The sequence below is a fragment of the Rhamphochromis longiceps genome, linkage group LG18 (genome assembly GCF_057381845.1).
Source record: "Rhamphochromis longiceps isolate RC_006_pf linkage group LG18, R_longiceps_female_GT1.1, whole genome shotgun sequence".
Lineage (NCBI taxonomy): Eukaryota > Metazoa > Chordata > Actinopteri > Cichliformes > Cichlidae > Rhamphochromis > Rhamphochromis longiceps.
The window spans coordinates 14,621,362-14,643,505 of NC_140574.1; the positions used below are offsets into that span (position 1 = coordinate 14,621,362).

The 22,144-nt window shown below is 39.7% G+C and overlaps 1 protein-coding gene across 5 annotated transcripts in view; it reads left to right on the plus strand.

Annotated features, from left to right (window-relative positions):
* pde1cb (phosphodiesterase 1C, calmodulin-dependent b) overlaps positions 1 to 22,144 on the plus strand; it is a 119,308-nt gene that overhangs the window by 91,951 nt on the left and 5,213 nt on the right. For 4 of the 5 annotated variants that reach the window (XM_085389040.1, XM_085389042.1, XM_085389044.1 and 1 more), the window contains 12 exons: positions 1,896 to 2,078; positions 4,051 to 4,117; positions 4,343 to 4,459; positions 4,751 to 4,891; positions 6,734 to 6,834; positions 8,411 to 8,539; positions 9,006 to 9,107; positions 15,477 to 15,597; positions 17,120 to 17,201; positions 18,105 to 18,225; positions 20,498 to 20,673; positions 21,169 to 21,402. In XM_085389040.1, coding sequence (XP_085245166.1) covers positions 1,896 to 2,078; positions 4,051 to 4,117; positions 4,343 to 4,459; positions 4,751 to 4,891; positions 6,734 to 6,834; positions 8,411 to 8,539; positions 9,006 to 9,107; positions 15,477 to 15,597; positions 17,120 to 17,201; positions 18,105 to 18,225; positions 20,498 to 20,673; positions 21,169 to 21,402 — 1,574 coding nt within the window. The remainder of the gene's footprint in view (positions 1 to 1,895; positions 2,079 to 4,050; positions 4,118 to 4,342; positions 4,460 to 4,750; positions 4,892 to 6,733; positions 6,835 to 8,410; positions 8,540 to 9,005; positions 9,108 to 15,476; positions 15,598 to 17,119; positions 17,202 to 18,104; positions 18,226 to 20,497; positions 20,674 to 21,168; positions 21,403 to 22,144) is intronic. The other variant, XM_085389041.1, reaches the window with a different exon arrangement.

Below are 22,144 nucleotides of genomic sequence, written 5' to 3' on the forward strand. Positions count from 1 at the left end.
ACAATCTGATAATGCTGCTATGTTATAATGCAGGATATTGTAATAAATTGTAAGCAGTAAATATTTGGAGACAACTGGAAAGATTCAGAACATCAGTTCTGATAATCATCCTGATACTATAAAAGGCTGATCAATGCTTTTCAGATTTTTCATACTTTTCGGATCAGATTCTTACAAGCAACACATTTTTATAACATCCATTCATTCATTTTCTCATGTGTATCCAGTTCAGGGTCATAGTGAGGCTGGAGTCTATCACATAAAACGTGGGGCACATAAACTACCCAGAAGTAGACAAGTTGTTAATGTTTGCTGCACCTCAGCTTAATGGAACATTAAAATATTGTTACTACTGTTAATTAATGATAGTTAGCTCGTTAATTAATGATGAGAACAACAAGCCCTCCTCATTTGTTTCTTCAAGGCAAGTGAAGGCATTTACACACAGATGTGGATTTCTCATCATCATTTTCTCAATAACAACAAATGTTTTTACAGGAAAGGGATGTTAATAAATGGACTGATTGCAATTTCTTGGCCAACAACTACAATTTCTGATGTTTTTCTAAGTATGACCTCCTGATACAATTTTCTTTTCCAATTATAGTTTCTTTTTATAGGACATTTAACCGACAGCATGTATAGTCAAAAATAAAAATTTCTGTAATACAGTCACCAGTCCAGGCTGGATGATTGGTGGATCTTACCTGAAGGACCAGGGAATCCTCTGAAGTTTAGGGGTAAAAGATAAAGCCCTCAGCCACAACAAGGTAATAAGCCACTTAGGGATCAATAATAATGATCCAACTATATAATAGTTGGATCATAAGCCTGGTCTTCCATAAGACCAGGCTTATGGAATTATGAAAACCTCTCATCATCTAGATATCAGAGTCATTTTACATAATCAATATTTTTGCATTTCACACTTTCAAGTGGTAGCCAGATCTTTTTCTCAGAGGTTGACATAGCTGCTGATTGGCCAAGCATCAATATCAGATAGACAAAGGGATGGTACAAGTTTGCTTTTTTACCTTAAATGACCTGCATTACCTTCAACGTGAGAAATTTACTCTTCATCAATGTATAAATACATGTACTTCACTTACCACTGAAGTTTTCTGTGACAAACATGGGCAAGGGGTATATACATTTAATAAGTGGTCTTTAAATTTCAAAAGAACAAAATACAAATAATTTCTGTTCTGCTGCCCCTCTGGCCAAGTTTAAAAATAGAAAATTACTTGGGTAAAGTCATAGAATCATTGGTGTCACTGCACAGTTTAACATTTATTATTAGGAAATATAGTAGGTCAGTATATTTCAAAAGTCCAGTGGAGGTCCAAAATCTGAGATACGACCAGGCTTATGGAATTTTGAAAACCTCTCATCATCTAGATCCAGTCAGATTAGGGTCAGCAATGGCAGCGCCACCCTAGGATGGAGGATGATGAACTATCCAGTGCAGAATCCATGTAGCGCCATAAAACCTATGTTGTGAATGCTTTCTCCCCCCCACCCCCCTCTCCATCTCTCTCTCACTCTCTCTGCCATGCGAGCATGTATTTAGTTCAGAGGGTTTGCAGGCTTTGCTCTTGATCCCTCATACATGTCAACACAACAGGGTGGCTGTGGAGAATTATAAATTGGATTGGTATTCTGCGTCCCGGTGTTTCAAGAGGCCTGGGTTGTTTTGATCTTACATAAGAGGCAATATTATTTGATGGACAGCATTAGGATTTGAGTTCTATCCTTTGTGAATGTAAATGTGCAATAAACAATAAATATTTTAGTAAATCTTTGGTCTCTGCATCTTCCTTTTTTGTACCTTTATTTCTGTCTTGCACTACTACTACTACCACTACTAATAATAATAATGATGTGGTTTCTTCCAGGCGCTTGGTGGACACAGAAGATGAACTCAGTGACATTCAGTCCGAGTCGGTGCCTTCAGAAGTGCGAGACTGGCTGGCCTCCACCTTTACCCGACAGATGGGCCTGATGCTAAGACGTAACGAGGAAAAACCTCGCTTCCGAAGCATCGTCCACGCCGTTCAGGCTGGAATATTTGTTGAGAGGTAGAATTTGTTTGTGTCGCACAAAAACACTTCCACGATCACATCCGAGCCTGGAGCCATCATCCCTAAATAATTCATGGCCTATCACCTTTTATTTCCCCCCTTGCCAATCTATTATTGGTGCATCCAAATCAGTGTCACGACTTGAAGCAGTTCAATCAGCGTCTTTAGTTTGGCCTTGCATAACAAATGGATAGAAGACATGGTGTTCTAAAGCTGTTTTGTTTGCTTTTGTTTGTTAAAGTAGTTCAAAGTTTTGTGTAATTTAATGAGGAATAGTAAATAACTGAGTTATGCAGAGGCTCGAAACTTATTTTAAGTCACCCATTTTATTGCACATGCTGTTTGCTTTTGTTTGTGTCTGGATAGATGATATGTTGATGTGTAAATTTGATATGACATAAGTCTTTTTAGATGAATCATGAAAAACATTTGAAGGCAATAAGGCAAATACTAAAATGCAGTAATAGAACTTTCTTTTGTACATAATTTAAGAGTAGTTATTAAAGCTGGGGGTTGGCAACATGTTTTTGGCACTACTAGACAAAAAGATCAATAATAACCTTTCAGCATATAGTAATTCAAGTGGTCTGGAAGGGAACTAGTGCCTCTCCTCTGGTCATTGTTTACAATCTTTAGATAATCAAATCATGACAGGAGACTTTGACCGCAGGTCTTTTTACTCTAGTTCAGATGAAGACGTATGAGGTGTCTAAAAAGCAAAAAAGACTTTATAGTGAGAGGCAGGGGTGCAGGTTAAGTAGAATCCTTTACCGAGGGAAATAGTAGTTCTTTGTAGCCAAAAAAATAGTTTGAGACTTTACTTTTGGCAGGTGTAAAGCTCATATATAAGAGGCTCTTAGAATAGATAAGCAAAAGCTGGAGGAGGAGGGTTGTCTGTTTTTAGGTTTTTCTTTATTTACATCTGTTGGTGCTTTAATAAATACTTAGGTATAAAGCAGAGGGAGGAAGGATTCAAAGCAGTAAAGGTGAGAGAGGCAAACCGTTTGGCATATTTATAATTCAATTACTATATATATACATATGTAAATAATATATTTTTTCTGTCTTGCAATGTAAATCTCTGGTATATTATTGCTGATAGGTGATGAAGTTCTTACTTAAGACTGCCTTATCTGAACGTGTGAGCACCAAACTGAATGAGAGCGACTGACAAGTAGGAGAGAGAGGAAATAATTCAAAATTTAAAGCCACACTCTTTGGTTAAAATTTCAATCTGCTGGAAATGTGTGTGCATCCTCGGAACGCTGGCTCTCTCACCTGAGTCAACAATACATCATCAGTTCCTTGGCAAGCCTGGCTAAGCACAATCATTCGGAGAGCTGCATACAGCTCTAGGCTGTGCTTTATCACACAGTAACATGCAACATGTATTTGTTTAAATCAGTAAGCCTCTAACATGTGAGTTATAATCTTTCTTAATCTGTTTTACAGTGAAGCCATATTGGAAAATGGAGGATTAAAGTGAAAATGTGGAACAGCGCGGTGCACTCTGAGCTGTCCACTATCTGTATAGATATCTGCCGTTCATTACAACTATTGTGATGCTAAATTTGAATCTCTAGCATCTGTTCTTATTCCACTAAATTGCGAGATGCTGAGCACCACACACTAATTTTGTAGCCATCCAACTGAATCTAATGACTCGTTGGTCTCATGAGGAATTATGTAGCTTGTGTTGCAGCTTGCAATGAAGTAAAACCATATTTTATCCTCATATGTGAGGATAAAGCTTTTGCATGTAAAAAAAAAAAGAAAAAAGAAAAAAAGACTAGCTTGCAAAGCATTTACCTCTTCTCAACCTAACCTGTCTAATATAGCTTCACAGTGAGTTGTGCATATTTGAAGCTTTAGGGAAACCAGCAGGCTGTGGTTTGGGGTTGGTGTAGTAACCTCTGCTGTTTGCACTCAGCAGTGCTTTTCATTTGATGTTTTTATCTCGTTCAAACAGGATGTACCGGCGTACCTCCAATATGGTGGGACTCAGCTACCCGGCCTCTGTCATATCTGTGCTTAAGGTATTAACGTGCGCACTCACATTCAAAAAGAAACATACGCATAAGGAAAAGTTACTTGGTGCACACATACACGCTGTGAAAATCGACATACTCTGAAATATTTATATGAAGTGGACTTTTGGCACCGTTTGTTTGTGTTGTGTGTTTTCCTTTTGTGTTGGTAGAGGATGAATAAGTTGTTTGACAAGGATGGTGTCATTATTTAAATGTTTCTCCTTCATACAGAATGTTGACAAGTGGTCGTTTGATGTCTTCGCTCTGAATGAGGCCAGTGGAGACCACGCACTTAAATTCATATTCTACGAGCTGCTCACAAGATATGATCTCATTAGTCGTTTCAAGGTAAAGCCACAAGGAAATAATGTACCACCTGAAACTGATATGTGGTGGTTTATGCCATTAAAACAAGAAAAACTATTCAGTATGAGTAAGAATCTTCACTGTTCCTTATTTGATGGATGTGGGCACACTCTCCTCTCCACCTTAGAATAAGATTATCTCACTAAATTTTAATCATTATATGAAGGGGGCTGGCCACATTTCATCTCAACTGATAGTACATCATTCAAGTCACCAGATATCTTGGAGAAGGGTTTCCTGTTTACATTTTCTTGTTGTTTTGTCTAATGTCAGATCCCAATCTCTGCGGTGGTGTCATTTGTTGAGGCCCTTGAGGTCGGATACAGCAAACATAAAAACCCCTACCACAACCTGGTTCATGCTGCTGATGTCACACAGACTGTGCACTACTTGCTACTCAAGACTGGCATGGTGGTGAGTAAAACATGGACAAGTTAGGTAACATAATGTTATACACATACATACAGTAACCTGCTAAAAAGAAACAAGCAAAAAAAAAAAACCCCAAAAAAACTGTTGACCATCTTGGTTTAGTTCCAAGAAAGCAGGCTCACGGGATCGAAGCTTAGTCTGTGAAAGTGAGGGGATTTTATCCACATGGTATTCAGAACATCTCTGTCAGCCTAATTGCAGCTTTGCTTGACATTCAGCTTTTAAATATGGCTTTTTTTTAGCCTGAAGAATCCATGAACCATCTTTTTAGACAAAAAAATAAACAAGAGCCAAAATTAATTCTAGGAAGGTTGAAAACATCTAAGGAATAGGCACCGAATATAAAATAAAAATATTACCTCTTGCCTTTTTTTCCTGGGTATATCATTGCTGCTCCATAGATTTTGCTGCTTTTGCTCTTTTTACTATCAGGTGACCTATTTCACTTCTTTGCACCGAGGTGACTTTAGGGCGTTTCTGATGCAGCATTTATTCAAAAAAGGAATAAAAAACACTAGCCTGAGTTCAAAGTCCCTAACCAGCCGGCTGCCCCCGCTTCCAGTGTTTTTATTTAATCACCTTAATAAGGTGGCTGCGACAGCTGTCGACATGGTATGTTTCTCTGGGCAGTGCCTTGCGGAGAAAACCACATTACTGCTAGAACCACAGGCTCCTTGGAGAGCAGGTGAGGGACATCTATCATTTTGCAGGCCCTCCAGACTCCATTAAATCAACAATCAACAGGTCATTCATAAAGCAGACCCATGAGGAAATACAGTGAGTGGTGGATCAGCCATCATGCATCCACCCTGTTTTTAATGACTCCTCCACCCCCCACTGTTGATTAGTCACCAATATCGACTGGGCTTCCTGAGCTAAATCCCCACTCTGTGTATGTGAGGGCACTCAGATGCATGCACATCTTAGAGGGGAAAAAGCCCTGATTACAGTGTGCTGATTACAGATTAGATTTTAGATTTTATAGATGAAACTAATGATTGATTCACTGAAAAAAAATCCGCAAATCCACCAATAATATTAACTAATTATATATTGAAGAGTTGTTATCGATCTTCCTCACTGACATCTTGGCCAGAAATGAAATAAGATTATCTCAAACTATTCCTGCAACAGTGTGCTGCTGCACTGACATTATCTTCTTTGCTGTAATCATGAATCGCACATCAAACAGCTACAACATGCCCCAAAAACACACATAGGAAGGTGTGATGTGTAGTCTCACCTTGTGACACTAAACTTATAGTAAACTTAAAAAAGAGACTTGTGGGGTTTTTTTTGTAATATTTGGTGACATATGTGGAACAAAGCAGATTGACAGACCGTCACAGAGAAACTGAAACCAGAAGTGATGAAGTGAGAGTTTAAAATGCAATTTTCAATAGAGCTTGTCTTATCTGAAGTTTTCTTTTTTGCTTTTCTAACCTTTTCCTCTATCTCCTTCTTCCCATTTGTTTCCTTTCATCCCTGACGGTAATGTATTTCTCATGCCGCATACTTCTCTGGATCTTTTATATCACTTTTCGCCTCTACATTTTTATGGCTTGGTGTGCTATTCCCTGCGTCTCTCTTTTTTCAATTCACTTGCTTCTCATCTCTCTTCTCTAATTTTTGTCCATTCTGTTCATTACTTTCCCCACCTCCTTTTCCTGTCAATGTCTGTCTTTTCCATGTCGTTACCTCTTCTCCTGAACACCGTTCCCTCTTATATATCCGTCTTAATGCCCTCCTCATCATCATCCTTACCTCACCCCTCCTTTTCCCTCGCTCCCTTGTCCTCCTCTTTTCTTCTTCTTTTGCCTCCAGCATTGGTTGACTGAGCTTGAGATCTTTGCCATGATCTTTGCGGCGGCAGTGCATGACTACGAGCACACGGGGACCACAAACAACTTCCACATTCAGACAAGGTAATGGATCATTAAATCATAAATGCATGGCACTGACTCGCCCGATCAATGTTTTCATTTGCAGCAAGAGGGCTTTACAATCACACTGTGATCGCCTGCAGTGCAGTAATAACACTGGGGCTGGTTGGGAGTCCAGATGAACTCCAAAACTCATCCTCTTGATATAAAAAAATCTGTTCTACAAAACAAGGAATTGCTCAGCATTTTTCACTCTTGTCAACTTGAAAGAAAAACATTTACCATCATTTGGGAAAAAAAGGAAAAACAATTCACAGGACTCTATATACAGCTATGAAAAACTAAGTATACCATTACAGCTTCTATAGGACTTAAGATAAGTAGCTGATAGGTGCTGATAATAAAATGCATTTGATTAATTGATCATCAGCAACTGTGACCATCTCTGTAAAAGCAGAAGTTTTGGCAGCTTACAGGTCTAAAGCATTTAGGTGTTTGTTAACAACATGTTACAATCTTCTGAGTAGTGGATGCCCCAGCAAATTAACCCCAAGGTCAGACCTTGCAGTGCTAAGAGAAATTTTGAAACCCCAAGACAATATCAAACTCACACAGATATAATGTTAATGTTCCTGATGGTACAGTTGGAAGAAGGCTGCAGAGTTGGAATGGTTGCCAGGAGAAAACCTCTTCTCTTTTTGGGCCTGAACAAACCCAAAAACATCTGGAAAAGTGTTCTTTGGACAGATGAGACCAAGGTGGAGATGTCTGACCACGATGCAGAGTGTCACATTTCGTGAAAACACAGCATATCATGACAAACACTTCATACTAGCTGTCAAGCATGGTGGCAGAGAGGTGATGATTTGGGTTTGTTTTTCAGCCACAGAACATTTTAGGGCAAAATATGGGCCTAAAATCATGGGGGTGTACTTACATTTTCACAGCAGCAGATAGAGTCCTTTGAAACTTTTTTGGCATTTCACCTAACACAACAATTAAAATCTATTATTATGAGAAACAAAATTATTTCTTTTGACCAGTGCCCTCCTATTTTTAGGATGCATGAACGTCATTTTATTCATTTTGATTTAGAACCTTAGAAGAGTCAGTGTTCCTTAGCCTTTCAATAAATAATGAAAGTTTTTTTAAAAAAAATATGTTAGCTTTGATGCAGGTTTAAGTAAATAATACCCTCCACATGTTATTTCTTTATTTTTTCTGTTTATTCTTTTCATTGTTTTTCTGTTGCATTTGGCAGGTGAGAGTTCAACCAAATTTTAGTCTTTGACCATGTCGTATTGGATTTGCCAGGAAAGAAATATGTCAGATCTTTCACTAGTTACCAGACTGCAGCAATAGCTTTGTTGTGCACTCAGTGTTTTGAGCACAGCACTCTTTATAGTGTCATCAAGCTACAGTTTTTGAACTAAAGTAAAACAGAAGCAGCTAAATGAATCTCAAGTAGGCAACCAATTTGGATCTTTGATTTTGACTAGCATCTGCAAAAATGTTTAAAGGATTTAGTAACATCTGTGGATCCCTCATGTGTTTTCTGAGCTGTTTGATTTCCCTGCAATAGCCCAAGAAAAGAGTTTTCTTTCTTTTGGACTGACAGGTCAGACACAGCTATCCTGTATAATGATCGTTCAGTATTGGAGAGTCATCATGTCAGCGCAGCCTATCGCCTGCTGCAGGACGACGATGAAATGAACATCCTCTACAACCTTTCTAAGGATGACTGGAGGTCAGTAACACAGACAGAGAATGATAGGAAGGGTGCAGGATAGGTGAGTGACAGCAAAGGGGATTAAAAGTCAGATGTAAAAATATCACATAAGAACAGACAAAGCATGAATAAAACCAAGCAGAGCGCACAGGTCAAGCAGTCTCACAATGAACATCTACTCAAAGTAAACTGAGCTCCTGTTTTTCCAGGCTACTTATACACAGTAGAAACACAGAGTCAAAATCAGCAAAGCTGGATTACCTCCAAGGCTCAACAACTTTATAGAAATGGAACTGTTATATGAAGATAGCTCTAATCTGATTACATACAGCATAAGCTACTGTCAAATCAGATATAAATAGTTCTCAAAAACCGCCTTCATCTAATTACAAAGACTTCAAAATAAGTCAGCTTTTATTAGCCGCAGGTTTGACCGTTTTTTATGCTGCACATGGCTCACGTTTTCTCTCCTTTTTTCATTTAGAGAGCTGCGGGCTTTAGTAGTGGAAATGGTGCTGGCTACAGACATGTCCTGCCACTTCCAGCAAGTTAAGGCCATGAAGAACTTCCTACAACAACCGGAGGGGTCAGTTGCCATTTCCTTCATTACAGTTTATAATGTGCGCCCTTGCCCCTGCAATTTACATACCCATTACCCCCGTTATCAGCCACCATTTACTAACCACCTGCCATTTACAACCTAATTAATCCTGCCCCAAAGGAGGCACATGGAGAGAAACACTATAAACAGGCCTGTTTTATATCAGGTGGACCTCTGGAATGAAAAACAAGGGAGGATTTCTGTTGCTCAGGTGTTGTGGGGCGATCGTGGCTCAAGAGTTAGGAGTTCGCCTTGTAATCGGAAGGTTGCCGGTTCGAGCCCCGGCTTGGACAGTCTCGGTCGTTGTGTCCTTGGGCAAGACACTTCACCTGTTGCCTACTGGTGGTGGTCAGAGGGCCCGGTGGCGCCAGTGTCCGGCAGCCTCGCCTCTGTCAGTGCGCCCCAGGGTGGCTGTGGTTACAATGTAGCTTGCCATCACCAGTGTGCGAATGTGTGTGTGAATGGGTGGATGACTGGATATGTAAAGCGCTTTGGGGTCCTTAGGGACTAGTAAAGCGCTATATAAATACAGGCCATTTACAGGCCATTTGTTTACTCAACATAAAAAAATTAAATTCAACGAGTCATTTGCTGCCAAATAGTACCAAATGTCGCACATTACACAGTGCAGGTATTCAACAGAGAATTACCACGGTGCCTCTCAGGCACAAACGCAGCTTGCTTCTCTGTGCTGGACGTCTGCAACAGAGTTACGGTGTAGTCACACCAGATTTGGCAGGGTGAAATTTATTTACACACTGTGGCTAAAAAAAAAAGAGCCGCTGCCAGAAATTGCTGGCAGGTTTGTTGGCATGCCGTCCTTTTGCTACTGCTGATGAGCTAGCAGAAAATGTTTCGTTTTCACAGAAAAAAAATATAGCACTTCCTTTGACAGAATTATTGTTGTGCTGCTTGTATTCTTTAGCATTAATGCTCCCTCACACTTTACAGTCGCTAATATTCTCTGGGTGTTATACTTTGGTAAAGAATATCAGAAATCCTTTGCACAGCAGAAGATATGAGCAGAATCAAAAATGGAGAAATGAAAAAAAAGGAACTTCTCAACTGTTTCCTCTCTTAAACAATTTAGACAAGAGGAAGACAAGAAGAGAAATTATCAATAACATCACCCAGAAACAATGAGGGAATAACACTCTTTATCTCTCTACCTTGCAATGTTCCCCTGGGAATCCTTGAATCCTGGCATTCATGTGGATGTTATTCTTACATGCACCAGCCACCTAAACATTGTTACACACTATCTGATGGAAGCTTCCTCCCAAGCAGGATAATGTCCCTGATAGTAGAAAACAAAAACTAAAGTATCTAACAGAGCTGGTTCTCTCACAGACTGACTTGGCTGTTGTGAACTGCTGATGTTCACATTTTATATTCTTATCTCTTATTATGCCACAGGGATGCCTAACTGACACAAACTAGGGAAAATAAATGGTACACAATTTCATCCCAGAATGGAATAATCATAAAAAAAGGAAAAGAGTAAAATTAAAACAAAGTCACTTATGGGATAAACTTTCATAAGTGCGTTCCCAAAATCTAATACAGACTACAAAATGAAGTAAACTTGTCAAGAAGGCTACCATGCAATCTCTTGTGTATTTTTTTTATTTATGTTGAACCCATACAAACCTCATAGATTGGCAACAGATGTGATGTAGCGTTAATGAGGCGAAGTGGGAGCCAAAGTAGGGCTACAGCTCGCAAGTGACCTTGCAAAGACGCTGTTTTTTAGGTTTTTAACTCTGGAAAATATCCAGAGAATAAAGTAAGAAAATGTCAGGAGTTGCCCTTTTTCAGCAAGACTGCGCACTTAAGATGCGTTCTCACTACTGCAAATACTCTGTTTGCTTAAGGCAAAGGGAAATGTTTGGAGAGACCGTGCAAGAGGAAGGACACGTGACGCCTTTTGTGAATTCAGTAGATATTTGCCTGCTCTGTTCTCACATAGGCTTGGTTGGATATTATGTGGATGTCGTACTAAAGGGGTTGTATATAAAGGCCTGTTTAATATCCAATCTCACTGCGATGGACACCTTAGGTTTGTACCTCTGACAGTTAATATCAGGCTGCTGTTCCTGAGTAAAAAATGACTCGAGCCACAGAGCTGTGAACCAGTGCAGAGAAAAGACCCACACATAAAAAATATGGATGGCAAATTATGCTGAGGTGGTTCTTAATGTTATCCGAGAGAGAATGGCTACAACTTTGCTTCTCTTTAAAATTCTTGCAGTGAATCTATATAAAAAACAAAGTTTAGGCCCTGCTTTGCTTAAACTAAATGGTAGTGAATGACGTTAGATATGTGCCTGATTCATTTAGAAGTTCTACATAATACTCTGTTGGTATTTTTAAGTGCATTAATGGTGTGCATCTTTTTAAGCACTTTAAGCACCCTAACACGACTGCAGTGACCGATAACTGTTGTACATGCAGACACTGAGCTGAAGCGTGCATACAGAAATAAAAACACTATCAAGCAAACTATCATGCAATGTGATGACTCATCAGTGCTGATGCAGCTGCCGCATTGACAAGAAACATGTTGACCTTCAGGGTATTCTTTTCACCGTGATAATGCCGAGCACTTATCTGAAAATTACTCAGAAGGCACTGATATGTAGATAAGTGGCTTCCTAAAAATATATATTGGTATCAACAATATTGTGTTCCCTGTATTTGTGAATATAACTTGAAAATTGCTGACCTGAAGGTAATCGTCAAGGGAGAGTATTGGGTGCTCACACACACACGCACACACGCACCAAAATAAGAGATTGCAGTCTGCAGGGAGCTGTGATGCTGAATAGACTCTAATGTGAAGTAATTCAAACCAGACTGCTGCAGGCCTGCTTAGAGTGCACTTTAAGACCCAATCTGCCACAAATGGAATGAGGGGAAAAAACGTGAGCTAGTCTTTTTCACCTCTGTTTAACCTCTGCTATGCATGTATTATTGTGCCTGCATTTTCATGTGACTGCCTATTTTCTATATGCGTCTGTTCATGATTCAGTCCGTTTACCATGAGATTTTGATATTAGGTTGCGATTTCTCTAGAGCTGAGATGATCTTCATACTGTGTTTTAATGTGGAAGTAATATGAATGAAGAGGACTTTTGGATGGCTGGATGGAAGACTATACAGATAGACACATAGTGCTGGAGGTAGGGGGTTCCTTACTGTAATGAAAATAGTGCATTTCATCTTTTTGAGTACTGAAAATTAGATTTAATGGAAATGGGAGATGGCCTGTGTTTGTATAGCGCTTTCCTAGTCCCTAAGGACCCCAAAGCGTTTTACACATCCAGTCATCCACCCATTCACACACACATTCACACTGGTGATGGCAAGCTACATTGTAGCCACAGCCGCCCTGGGGCGCACTGACAGAGGCGAGGCTGCCGGACACTGGCGCCACCAGGCCCTCTGACCACCGCCAGTAGGCAACAGGTGAAATGTCTTGCCCAAGGACACAACGACCGAGACTGTCCAAGCCAGGGCTCAAACCAGCAACCTTCCGATTACAAGGCGAACTCCCAACTCTTGAGCCACGATCACTTAAGATAGTTATAAATACGAAATTATACATGTATTGTATGTATTGTACTATATGTTACTGTGATACCCATGATTATGTCTTTGTGATCTAAGAACTGGTGTCACAAAAGTGTGACCAACACAGTCATCACTCAATTGGCCGTTATTTTGGCTTCAAGCCAATATCTGTAAATCCTTGTGACTGCACGTGTGGTCAGCCCAGAAACAGAAAGACATAAAAACTCAAATCGACTACAGACTACGGGCTTTCTGGATCATGCTACATTTGTTATGTCCAGGATCACATTATGCTATGATTACACACATACACACAGACCCACAAGGTGCAAACAATACCAACTATGTTATCGCATTTAGTAAATAATCTACATTTAAACAACAGATATGCAGTCATACTGTTTAAACACCTGCCACACTCCTCACAGCTGCCTTTGTAGTAGTTCTCACTACAGTTGGTGTCTCCAGGACCTCGTTATACTATGATTGCACATGCACACACACATAGACACACACATACACACACTTGAAGACTCGCAAAGTGAAAACAAAACCAGTTTTGTTGTCTTGCTGTCATGTTGGAATAATGTTTTTTTTTTTAATATTCTAAGTGACTGGGGACGAAAAACTAAACTCAAGCCAGTGAATGTGCAGTAAAACATAAAAGACAATAAAAAGCTAACCTGTCACTTAGACTGAATTTCTTGTACAGACTCATTTCTGGACAGCTGCAGACTCTTGTGCAGCTGTGCCAGGGATACTTACCATTATTGGCATTTTCTTGCATCTTTTCTGGGGTCTTTCATTAATCTTATCCAAGATTAATCTGCAATGTCTTTGTAACAACTTCTATTTTTTTTTTTTTTTTGCCAGGTTTTTGGCAAAACCTGAAGCTGGAACTTGGCAGATAAAGTACAGTGGGGCAAAAAAGTATTTAGTCAGCCACCGATTGTGCAAGTTCCCCCACTTAAAATGATGACAGAGGTCAGTAATTTGCACCAGAGGTACACTTCAACTGTGAGAGACAGAATGTGAAAAAAAATCCATGAATCCACATGGTAGGATTTGTAAAGAATTTATTCGTAAATTAGGGTGGAAAATAAGTATTTGGTCACCTCAAACAAGGAAAATCTCTGGCTCTCACAGACCTGTAACGTCTTCTGTAAGAAGCTTTTCTGTCCCCCACTCGTTACCTGTATGAATGGCACCTGTTTGAACTCATCATCTGTATAAAAGACACCTGTCCACAGCCTCAAACAGTCAGACTCCAAACTCCGCCATGGCCAAGACCAAAGAGCTTTCGAAGGACACCAGGAAAAGTATTGTAGACCTGCACCAGACTGGGAAGAGTGAATCTACAATAGGCAAGCAGCTTGGTGTGAAAAAATCAACTGTGGGAGCAATCATCAGAAAATGGAAGACATACAAGACCACTGATAGTCTCCCTCGATCTGGGGCTCCACGCAAGATCTCATCCCGTGGGGTCAAAATGATCATGAGAACGGTGAGCAAAGATCCCAGAACCACACGGGGGGACCTGGTGAATGACCTGCAGAGAGCTGGGACCAAAGTAACAAAGGTCACCATCAGTAACACACTACAACGGCAGGAAATCAAATCCCGCAGTGCCAGACGTGTTCCGCTGCTGAAGCCAGTGCATGTCCAGGCCCGTCTGAAGTTTGCCAGAGAGCACATGGATGATACAGCAGAGGATTGGGAGAATGTCATGTGGTCAGATGAAACCAAAGTAGAACTTTTTGGTATAAACTCAACTCGTCGTGTTTGGAGGAAGAAGAATACCGAGTTGCATCCCAAGAACACCATACCTACTGTGAAGCATGGGGGTGGAAACATCATGCTATGGGGCTGTTTTTCTGCCAAGGGGACAGGACGACTGATCCGTGTTAAGGACAGAATGAATGGGGCCATGTATCGTGAGATTTTGAGCCAAAACCTCCTTCCATCAGTGAGAACTTTGAAGATGAAACGAGGCTGGGTCTTCCAACATGACAATGATCCAAAACACACCGCCCGGGCAACAAAGGAGTGGCTCCGTAAGAAGCATTTGAAAGTCCTGGAGTGGCCTAGCCAGTCTCCAGACCTCAACCCCATAGAAAATCTGTGGCGGGAGTTGAAAGTCCGTGTTGCTCGGCGACAGCCCCAAAACATCACTGCTCTCGAGAAGATCTGCATGGAGGAATGGGCCAAAATACCAGCTACTGTGTGTGCAAACCTGGTAAAGACCTATAGTAAACGTTTGACCTCTGTTATTGCCAACAAAGGTTATGTTACAAAGTATTGAGTTGTATTTTTGTTATTGACCAAATACTTATTTTCCACCCTGATTTACGAATAAATTCTTTACAAATCCTACCATGTGGATTCATGGATTTTTTTTTCACATTCTGTCTCTCACAGTTGAAGTGTACCTCTGGTGCAAATTACTGACCTCTGTCATCATTTTAGGTGGGGGAACTTGCACAATCGGTGGCTGACTAAATACTTTTTTGCCCCACTGTACTTCTGACTCACATTCATTTTTTAAAGCCAGAAACACAAAAATGATCTCAATCAATACAGTTTATCATGATACCTCCAAAATCAATTGGCTGCATTGCAAATGGTTATTTGTCCTTCTTTCCTTGTATCATTTTCTTTTTTCTTTAACAATAGCTTCTTTTTTCATTTATAAAAACACACATACAAAACATAAACCATTAGACTTTTCAAGAAAACAGCCGTGATGGCAATTTTTAAAACTGCCTGTCTTCTCTCTCTTAGCATCGACAAGCCAAAGGCGCTGTCCCTGCTGCTGCACACAGCAGACATCAGCCACCCGGCCAAGACTTGGGACCTCCATCACCGTTGGACCACCTCCCTACTAGAGGAGTTCTTCAGACAGGTGAGTTCCTCTGTTACGTCAGAGTAACATGTTGGATGATGGTGGTACAGTGTATGGTTTAGTGGTAGTTTAAATGTATGCAGAGAGAACATGGCATGCTTTTCAGTTGACCTCAGACACAAAGGTCAAATTTACCCTCAGCTGGCAGTTTACTAGGTAGTCATGCTGAGAACTAATCAAGCCTTTGGGGGAAGATCATGCTCTCCAATTTCATGAAATTCTGGAATTCAGGGTCATAAATCGGAAGTATATCGTTGCCATGATCAATAAGCCACATGTAGCTATCTATGTTTGAGTTTTTTATAACTTTGATTATATTTTGACAAACTGACACCTGTTAAATTTGCTGAATTAATTTATTAAAAAAAACCACCTAAGGTGTTATACATTAAAAATGATATCTTCCCTCCCCTTATGCCCAGCGGATTGCGACAGATGGATTCACCTCTCTGAGTCTTCTTATTAAAAGGGAGCTTTTCCTTCCCACTGTTGCCTTGTTCTTGTTGACAGGGGGTTGTCTGATTGTTGGGGTTTTCTCTGTATTATTGTAGGTTCTTACAATATCAAGCACCTAGAGGTGAATTGAATATCTAGCGTGCAAGATTTATCGACTTTTAAATGCTGGCGTGAGATTGAAAATTTCTGAGGTGCTACTGCGCAGTCCAACAGAGCCTTAATGAAGACATGAGGTTGAAGAGAGGCATTGGAAATAATATCTTGAGATTTCTTGCTGATAGATGAAACACATGATTTGAAATGCAGTTTATTTATCTTTTGGTTTTAGTCATTGCTCATCTTTGTCGCTGGTGCATTGTATTAGTTTTTGGGTGCTATGTCAACAAAAGCGATTTATTCTTTTGATTCAGTCACACTCACATGAAGTGTGAAACACACTTCATGTGAGTGTGACATAAAAAAATGAAATATTAATATTGGGAAATAATGCTGTTAATGTGAAGCTTTTGCAAAACACTACCAACAAGAGAAATATGCAGTCACACCAGCAAATGTGTTTTTAAAAAGAACAACGTGCTCCATAGAAGATTAAAATGTACAGCGTGACAATGAATTTATGCTATAAATAATAAATGGCGTAATTGTAAATCTCATAAAGAAGGACAGACGTTTAAATGGTGCCACACTGCTTAAATCTCGTCCATTATTAATCCACATTGTTCCCATTATCAGTGCTATTGTTATTGTGGTTGCTTTCACGAGCCTTTTGTCTCTGGGGATACGAATTGCCGATAAATAGCCTCTCCAAAGAACATTGCCTCCCGACTCCACATCTCATCTGTTTGTGACAAAACAGAGGAGAAAATGAAACACATTTGCGGCCCAAACGCACTCGGGGAGGGGCTCAGACGAATCCAAGGTCTGTTGATAGAAGTGTGAGCATATGGTGTGCAGTGGTAAGTGTGTAGGCAAAGATGTGTGTGTGCATGTCTGCAGGGTGCGTCGTATTTGCCCAAAAATATCAAAGACAGGAGGATTTTGACTTAAGAAGCTCTTGTGTTTCCAGGGGGACAAAGAAGCTGAGCTCGGGCTGCCGTTCTCTCCACTCTGTGACCGAAAGTCAACGATGGTGGCACAGTCACAAATCGGTGAGAGGCTTCCCCACCCTCACATAAACCATCTGCACAATACAGTACGCCACTTTTTTTTGGGAAAAACATCTTGCAACTGAAGGAATTTTGCACTGAGGAATGGACAAACATTTGAACTAGCTAGAACACGTTTAAAAGTGTAGAGGTTACATAGGCCAAAGGTGTATTTACTGTTTTCACAGAAGATTACTGAATCTATTGATATTTTTTGCATCACAAATTATTAAAAAGGCTAATTTTTATTTCGAGTAATTGAAGTCTGCCACATTTGAACAAGAAAATATCGGAAAAATGTGTAAAAGAAATAAAAATAAACCAAAATAAGCTATTTTATTCTGTCTCCACAGAAACACTAATCATATAGGAAACTGGCATCTATTTTGAAACAGCAGCTAATATTTGCTGATAAGCAGGCAGGTTTTGAGTTCCCTCTGAGGTTCACTCTTATTTCACTTTTGGTTCTATCATTCTCTCATCTTGACTTCTTTATTTGCTTCGCCAACAGGAATATTTTCTTGTACCTGGTATAGTTTTTAGTTAATTCTGTCCTTCAGACCTCCAACTAACTGGAAAAATCAAAGAACTGTCTTCTTTCTGTTTTTTATTGCTTTAGTTTTCCCGATAGATTTCTTACCCAGTGGCAAGGAAGAAAGGAAGGCTTATAGCCAACCAGTCTGAATGTGTCATTATTCTATAATTATTACATTGTGCAATCTACATCTACATCACACACTACATCAAACTGCTGTTTGCCCGTTTTACTAATTAACGTTAAAAAGATTTTTTTTTTTTTTGCTCTGGGCTTCTTTTCTTCTTTTTAACCTTTAATAGCACAAAATAGACTGTGACTATATACCGCAGACATGCTAACATTACCTTTGCCGACGTCTTCATCTCCAGGATTCATAGACTTCATCGTAGTGCCAACCTTTACTGTGCTCACCGACATGATGGAGCGCATTGTCACGCCACTCATTGAGGAGGCCTCCCATTCCGGTTTGACTGGTTTCAGACGCTCAAGGTAAGCTGCAGTGGTTTCTCTCAGAGATCATTTAGGAATAAAAAAGTTTGTGCAGCTCAGTCGGAAAACCAAGCAGATGGAAGTGGGTGACTGTATGTAAATCACATTACATTTTATTCAACCAGCCTCGTCGATCAAGAATAAAAAAAACGTGCTGTTTTCTCTCCTTGTGTACCTTTCCAAGAAACTACTTGCTCAATGACAAGATTAGACCTCAACAACCCTGCTGCAATAACGGCATATCTAATGGAAGTATTGAGAACAGCAGATGAGTCTCCCATGAGTAATCCATTTCTGTGCGTGGAAATGTTTCCACCTTTCATCAAGCAGAGCTACACACCTTGAAATTGACATTTTAGGGATGCTAGTCGAGTTCACCTCACCGTCCGTGATCGAGAATGAGCTGTGGTGCTGGATTGGCATACACAAAAGCCTCTCGAGATACAAAAGGAAGCGATTTTGCCTTCACTGGTTTAATTAATTGGCTCAATACTTTTCCTCCGGCCTCGTACTCAATCACGTATGTGCAAGGCTTTCAAAGTTCCCAAATAAGAAAGTACATTCCGCTTGCTTTTTTGTTCATAATATTTAAACTATAACGAGAAAGATAATTAAAAAACTTTAGTCTGTAAATTGTTTAAACTTTATGTTTTGTTAAGTGGGCTCATTGCAAAATAAAGCAGTACTTGGGGAGTCTGGCTCTGCATCTTTTGTTGCACCTGCACATCAATATCATCCTCCCTGTTCTCCTCAACAGCAGTCATTAGCATCACTCAGTGGGCCTCTAGTCAAAGCTAACCGAGTGGAAATCTCAGATAGTGTTGCCACTTGTGCAGTCTCTTTGTCTACGTACACGCCTGGGTGCTTTTGATTTTCCTTGGACTGTTTCTTCACACCGTTTATAGCTGCTTTCAATCACCTGTAACTATGTCTGTCTCGCTTCCTATGATTATCCACCTCTGCTTCTTCCTTGCTTTTTCAACACGCAGACAAATCTAAAAGCTCAAGTTTTTTTTTAGCTGAAAAAGAATTTTTTTTGACATTTATGGTCCCCAGAGACAGATTCCTTCTGACTTTTAAGATCCCATAGATTTTTTTTTTCCTAGGGCTAACGTCACTGACATTAGTAACTTTGAATTAAATATCTGCAACTATTAAAAGAATTGCAGGAAGCTGACGTTCTTGTACCTTACATAATAGATTTGGAATATCTTTTCTGATCCATTAAAAGGGGTCTTCCAGCAGTGTAAAACTGCAATTCCCTGCAGCTGGAGGTCTGTGACTTTTAGTGCCTATAATAAAAAGTCCCATTGTTCAGTCAGTCATGAGCACCTTCTAAATGCCCGACTTTTGTTTGAAAAACAGGAGCTTTCAAAGTGTGACATGATTAACAAATATGATGGCAGCAATTGGTACATTAACATGGAAGAGCAAGGTCAAAGAGTTAAAATGAACCAACCTGAAGTAAGTTCACAATCACAGATATGAACTAGGTCAGATAAATTCAAAACAACGATTCTTTACCCTCAAAAAGCATGAAGCAATAATTCCGAGTAAAATGTAACTGTGATGTATAAAATCAAAGGTTCATTTATTCACATAATGAATTGTTAAGAAAGATGTCCTTGGTATAAACTAAATACTGTATACCAGGCTAATAGATGTCATCAGACCAGATTGCATTAAACTTTTTTTGAGTATATATTTTTTTATTGCGCTGCCCTGGGGTATTCTTTTTCAGTGGCACCTCCTCCTACTGTCAACTCCCCAAACTAATTTCTCTATATCACTACAGAATCACACACAGGCTGATGGTAAAAGTAAAGAAACAAATTCAAGTATGTGTTTTGCCACTTTGCCGCTCACTGAGTAGGCACATTGGTTTACTAATTTAAAACAGCTTTTGCTGGCTTGTGGTATTACAATTTGGTTATGATTTGCATAATCAGTCTTTCATCAATATCTCCCATGAAAGACCAGATGATCTACGCAATGTGTTTTTTTTTTTATTTGACTGAAATATCTGACATCTTTTCCGTTAGGAAATTGTTCTTGAAAACTCCTTAAAATCTTCAGCCAGTCTTGTGCAATGATGCTAATGCTTCCATTGTCTTAAACACCACCAGCTGCAGCCATGCAACTGCATTAACCTCTTTTCAGCAGATACATGCCCAGTGATGGTAAAAGTGGCCCGATTTCAGTCTCTCAGAGCTGCTTGAATACCTCTAGATACTTTATCTCTTGTTTACATTTTTCTTTTTTGTCTGTCCAGTCTGAACAGTATTAGTTCAGATGAAAGCAAAAGGCACAGTGTCAAGAGCATGGGCTCCGACAGCAGCTCATCGGGCCCGGGCTCTCTCCTGACGGTGGACATGAAGAACTTCAAAGCGTTGTGGAATGAAGAAGTTTATCAAAACCGAGAGAGGTGGAAAGCCCAGGCCGCTAAAGGTATAGTACAGTTCGATCTAGTGAAAATATGGTGATTTATGGCCATGGTAAATCTGATCTGTCCAAACAGATCATGACCTTCTCCACAGAAAATTGGCTTTAAAAAGCTGCACTGCTTTCGACTTATAGGGAGGTTTTAACTGGCCTGCACAACAACAGCATTGGTGGGAACATGATCTGTTGAGACATGATGAAATAATACACCACTGCTGATCAGTATGTCAGTGTGGATTAATTTGTATTTAATTTACTTCATACTACAGTAGCACAAAAAACATTAGACTGAAGCTACATATGTCTTGTGAGTTGGTGGAGACCAAAAACAGAGCTAAAAGAAAGATTGTTAGACTTACATTTAAAGTCCACAAAGTACAGCTCCAGTGTGTTAACAAAAACACTGTTTGTTAATCCTCATCTCGAATTTTCCTCATTTAAAGTAAAAAATAAGGAGTTATGAATATTTCTAAACTGCTCCCATACTCCATTTTACCTCAGAAGCAGAGGAAAGAGCTAAAAAGGAAGCAGAGGAGCGAGCACAGCAGGAAGAGTCGATGGAGCCCCAGGAGGTCAAAGCAGAATCCGAACAGCCTGAACCAAAGGAGGACAAATTGGAGGGAGAGTCGCCCGAGTCGGAAGAGGTCAGCACACCACCAGATGGTAACACAGGGAAAACAGAGCAGGGAGCACAGCCTGGGAGTGCCACGCACAAGAGCCCCCCACTGCAGAACGGTACTTCCTTTAAACTATGTAATCCCACAGCATGGCCGGCTTTTAAAAGACGTGACCTAAGGCCTGATCCTCTACATGTTGCAGTCAGTACATACAGTTTACTGACATGCAAACTTTTTCTGGGAGCTTAAGTGATCATAAAAGTTTGCAGAACATAGCTAACTTTTCCATGGAATTTGATATTGATCAGTGCATCAGTGTAGTCTTAGATTAACTTCCAAAATGTAACGTTTTAATGAAATCTTTCGAGTACATATGAATGTTTACAAAATATTTGTTAATTCCTAACTAGACTGGACCAAATCCCTCCCTTCAAAGTCAGAATAAAAAACTACCCACCCTTAAAGCAAATCATGGGATCTTTATGTCTCGTTTCATCAAAGCAGCACTCTGAAGTCCAGATACTGTGAACAGTATCCCATTTGAGATGAAAAAGCTTCACATCAGCACATATGAAAAGCTGAAATTAAAATATACGTGTCACTTGGACTGACTAATCAGTTTGATGGGTTGTTGTAGCTTTTTAATCCAAGAATAGGTTTGTTATTGTATTAGAACAGAATGAGAAACACAAGGAGGATTTTTTCTATCCAATTTTTTAAATTTTGAAAAAAGAGAGCAAATGCAAAGTTCCTTTAATCATATTTTTAGCTTATGAGCATCAAATTTCCCCATTTTCATTTTCCCAGTGTTTGCTTCAAGTTTTAAAATATTATCATATTCAGTTTTTCTGACAGTATTA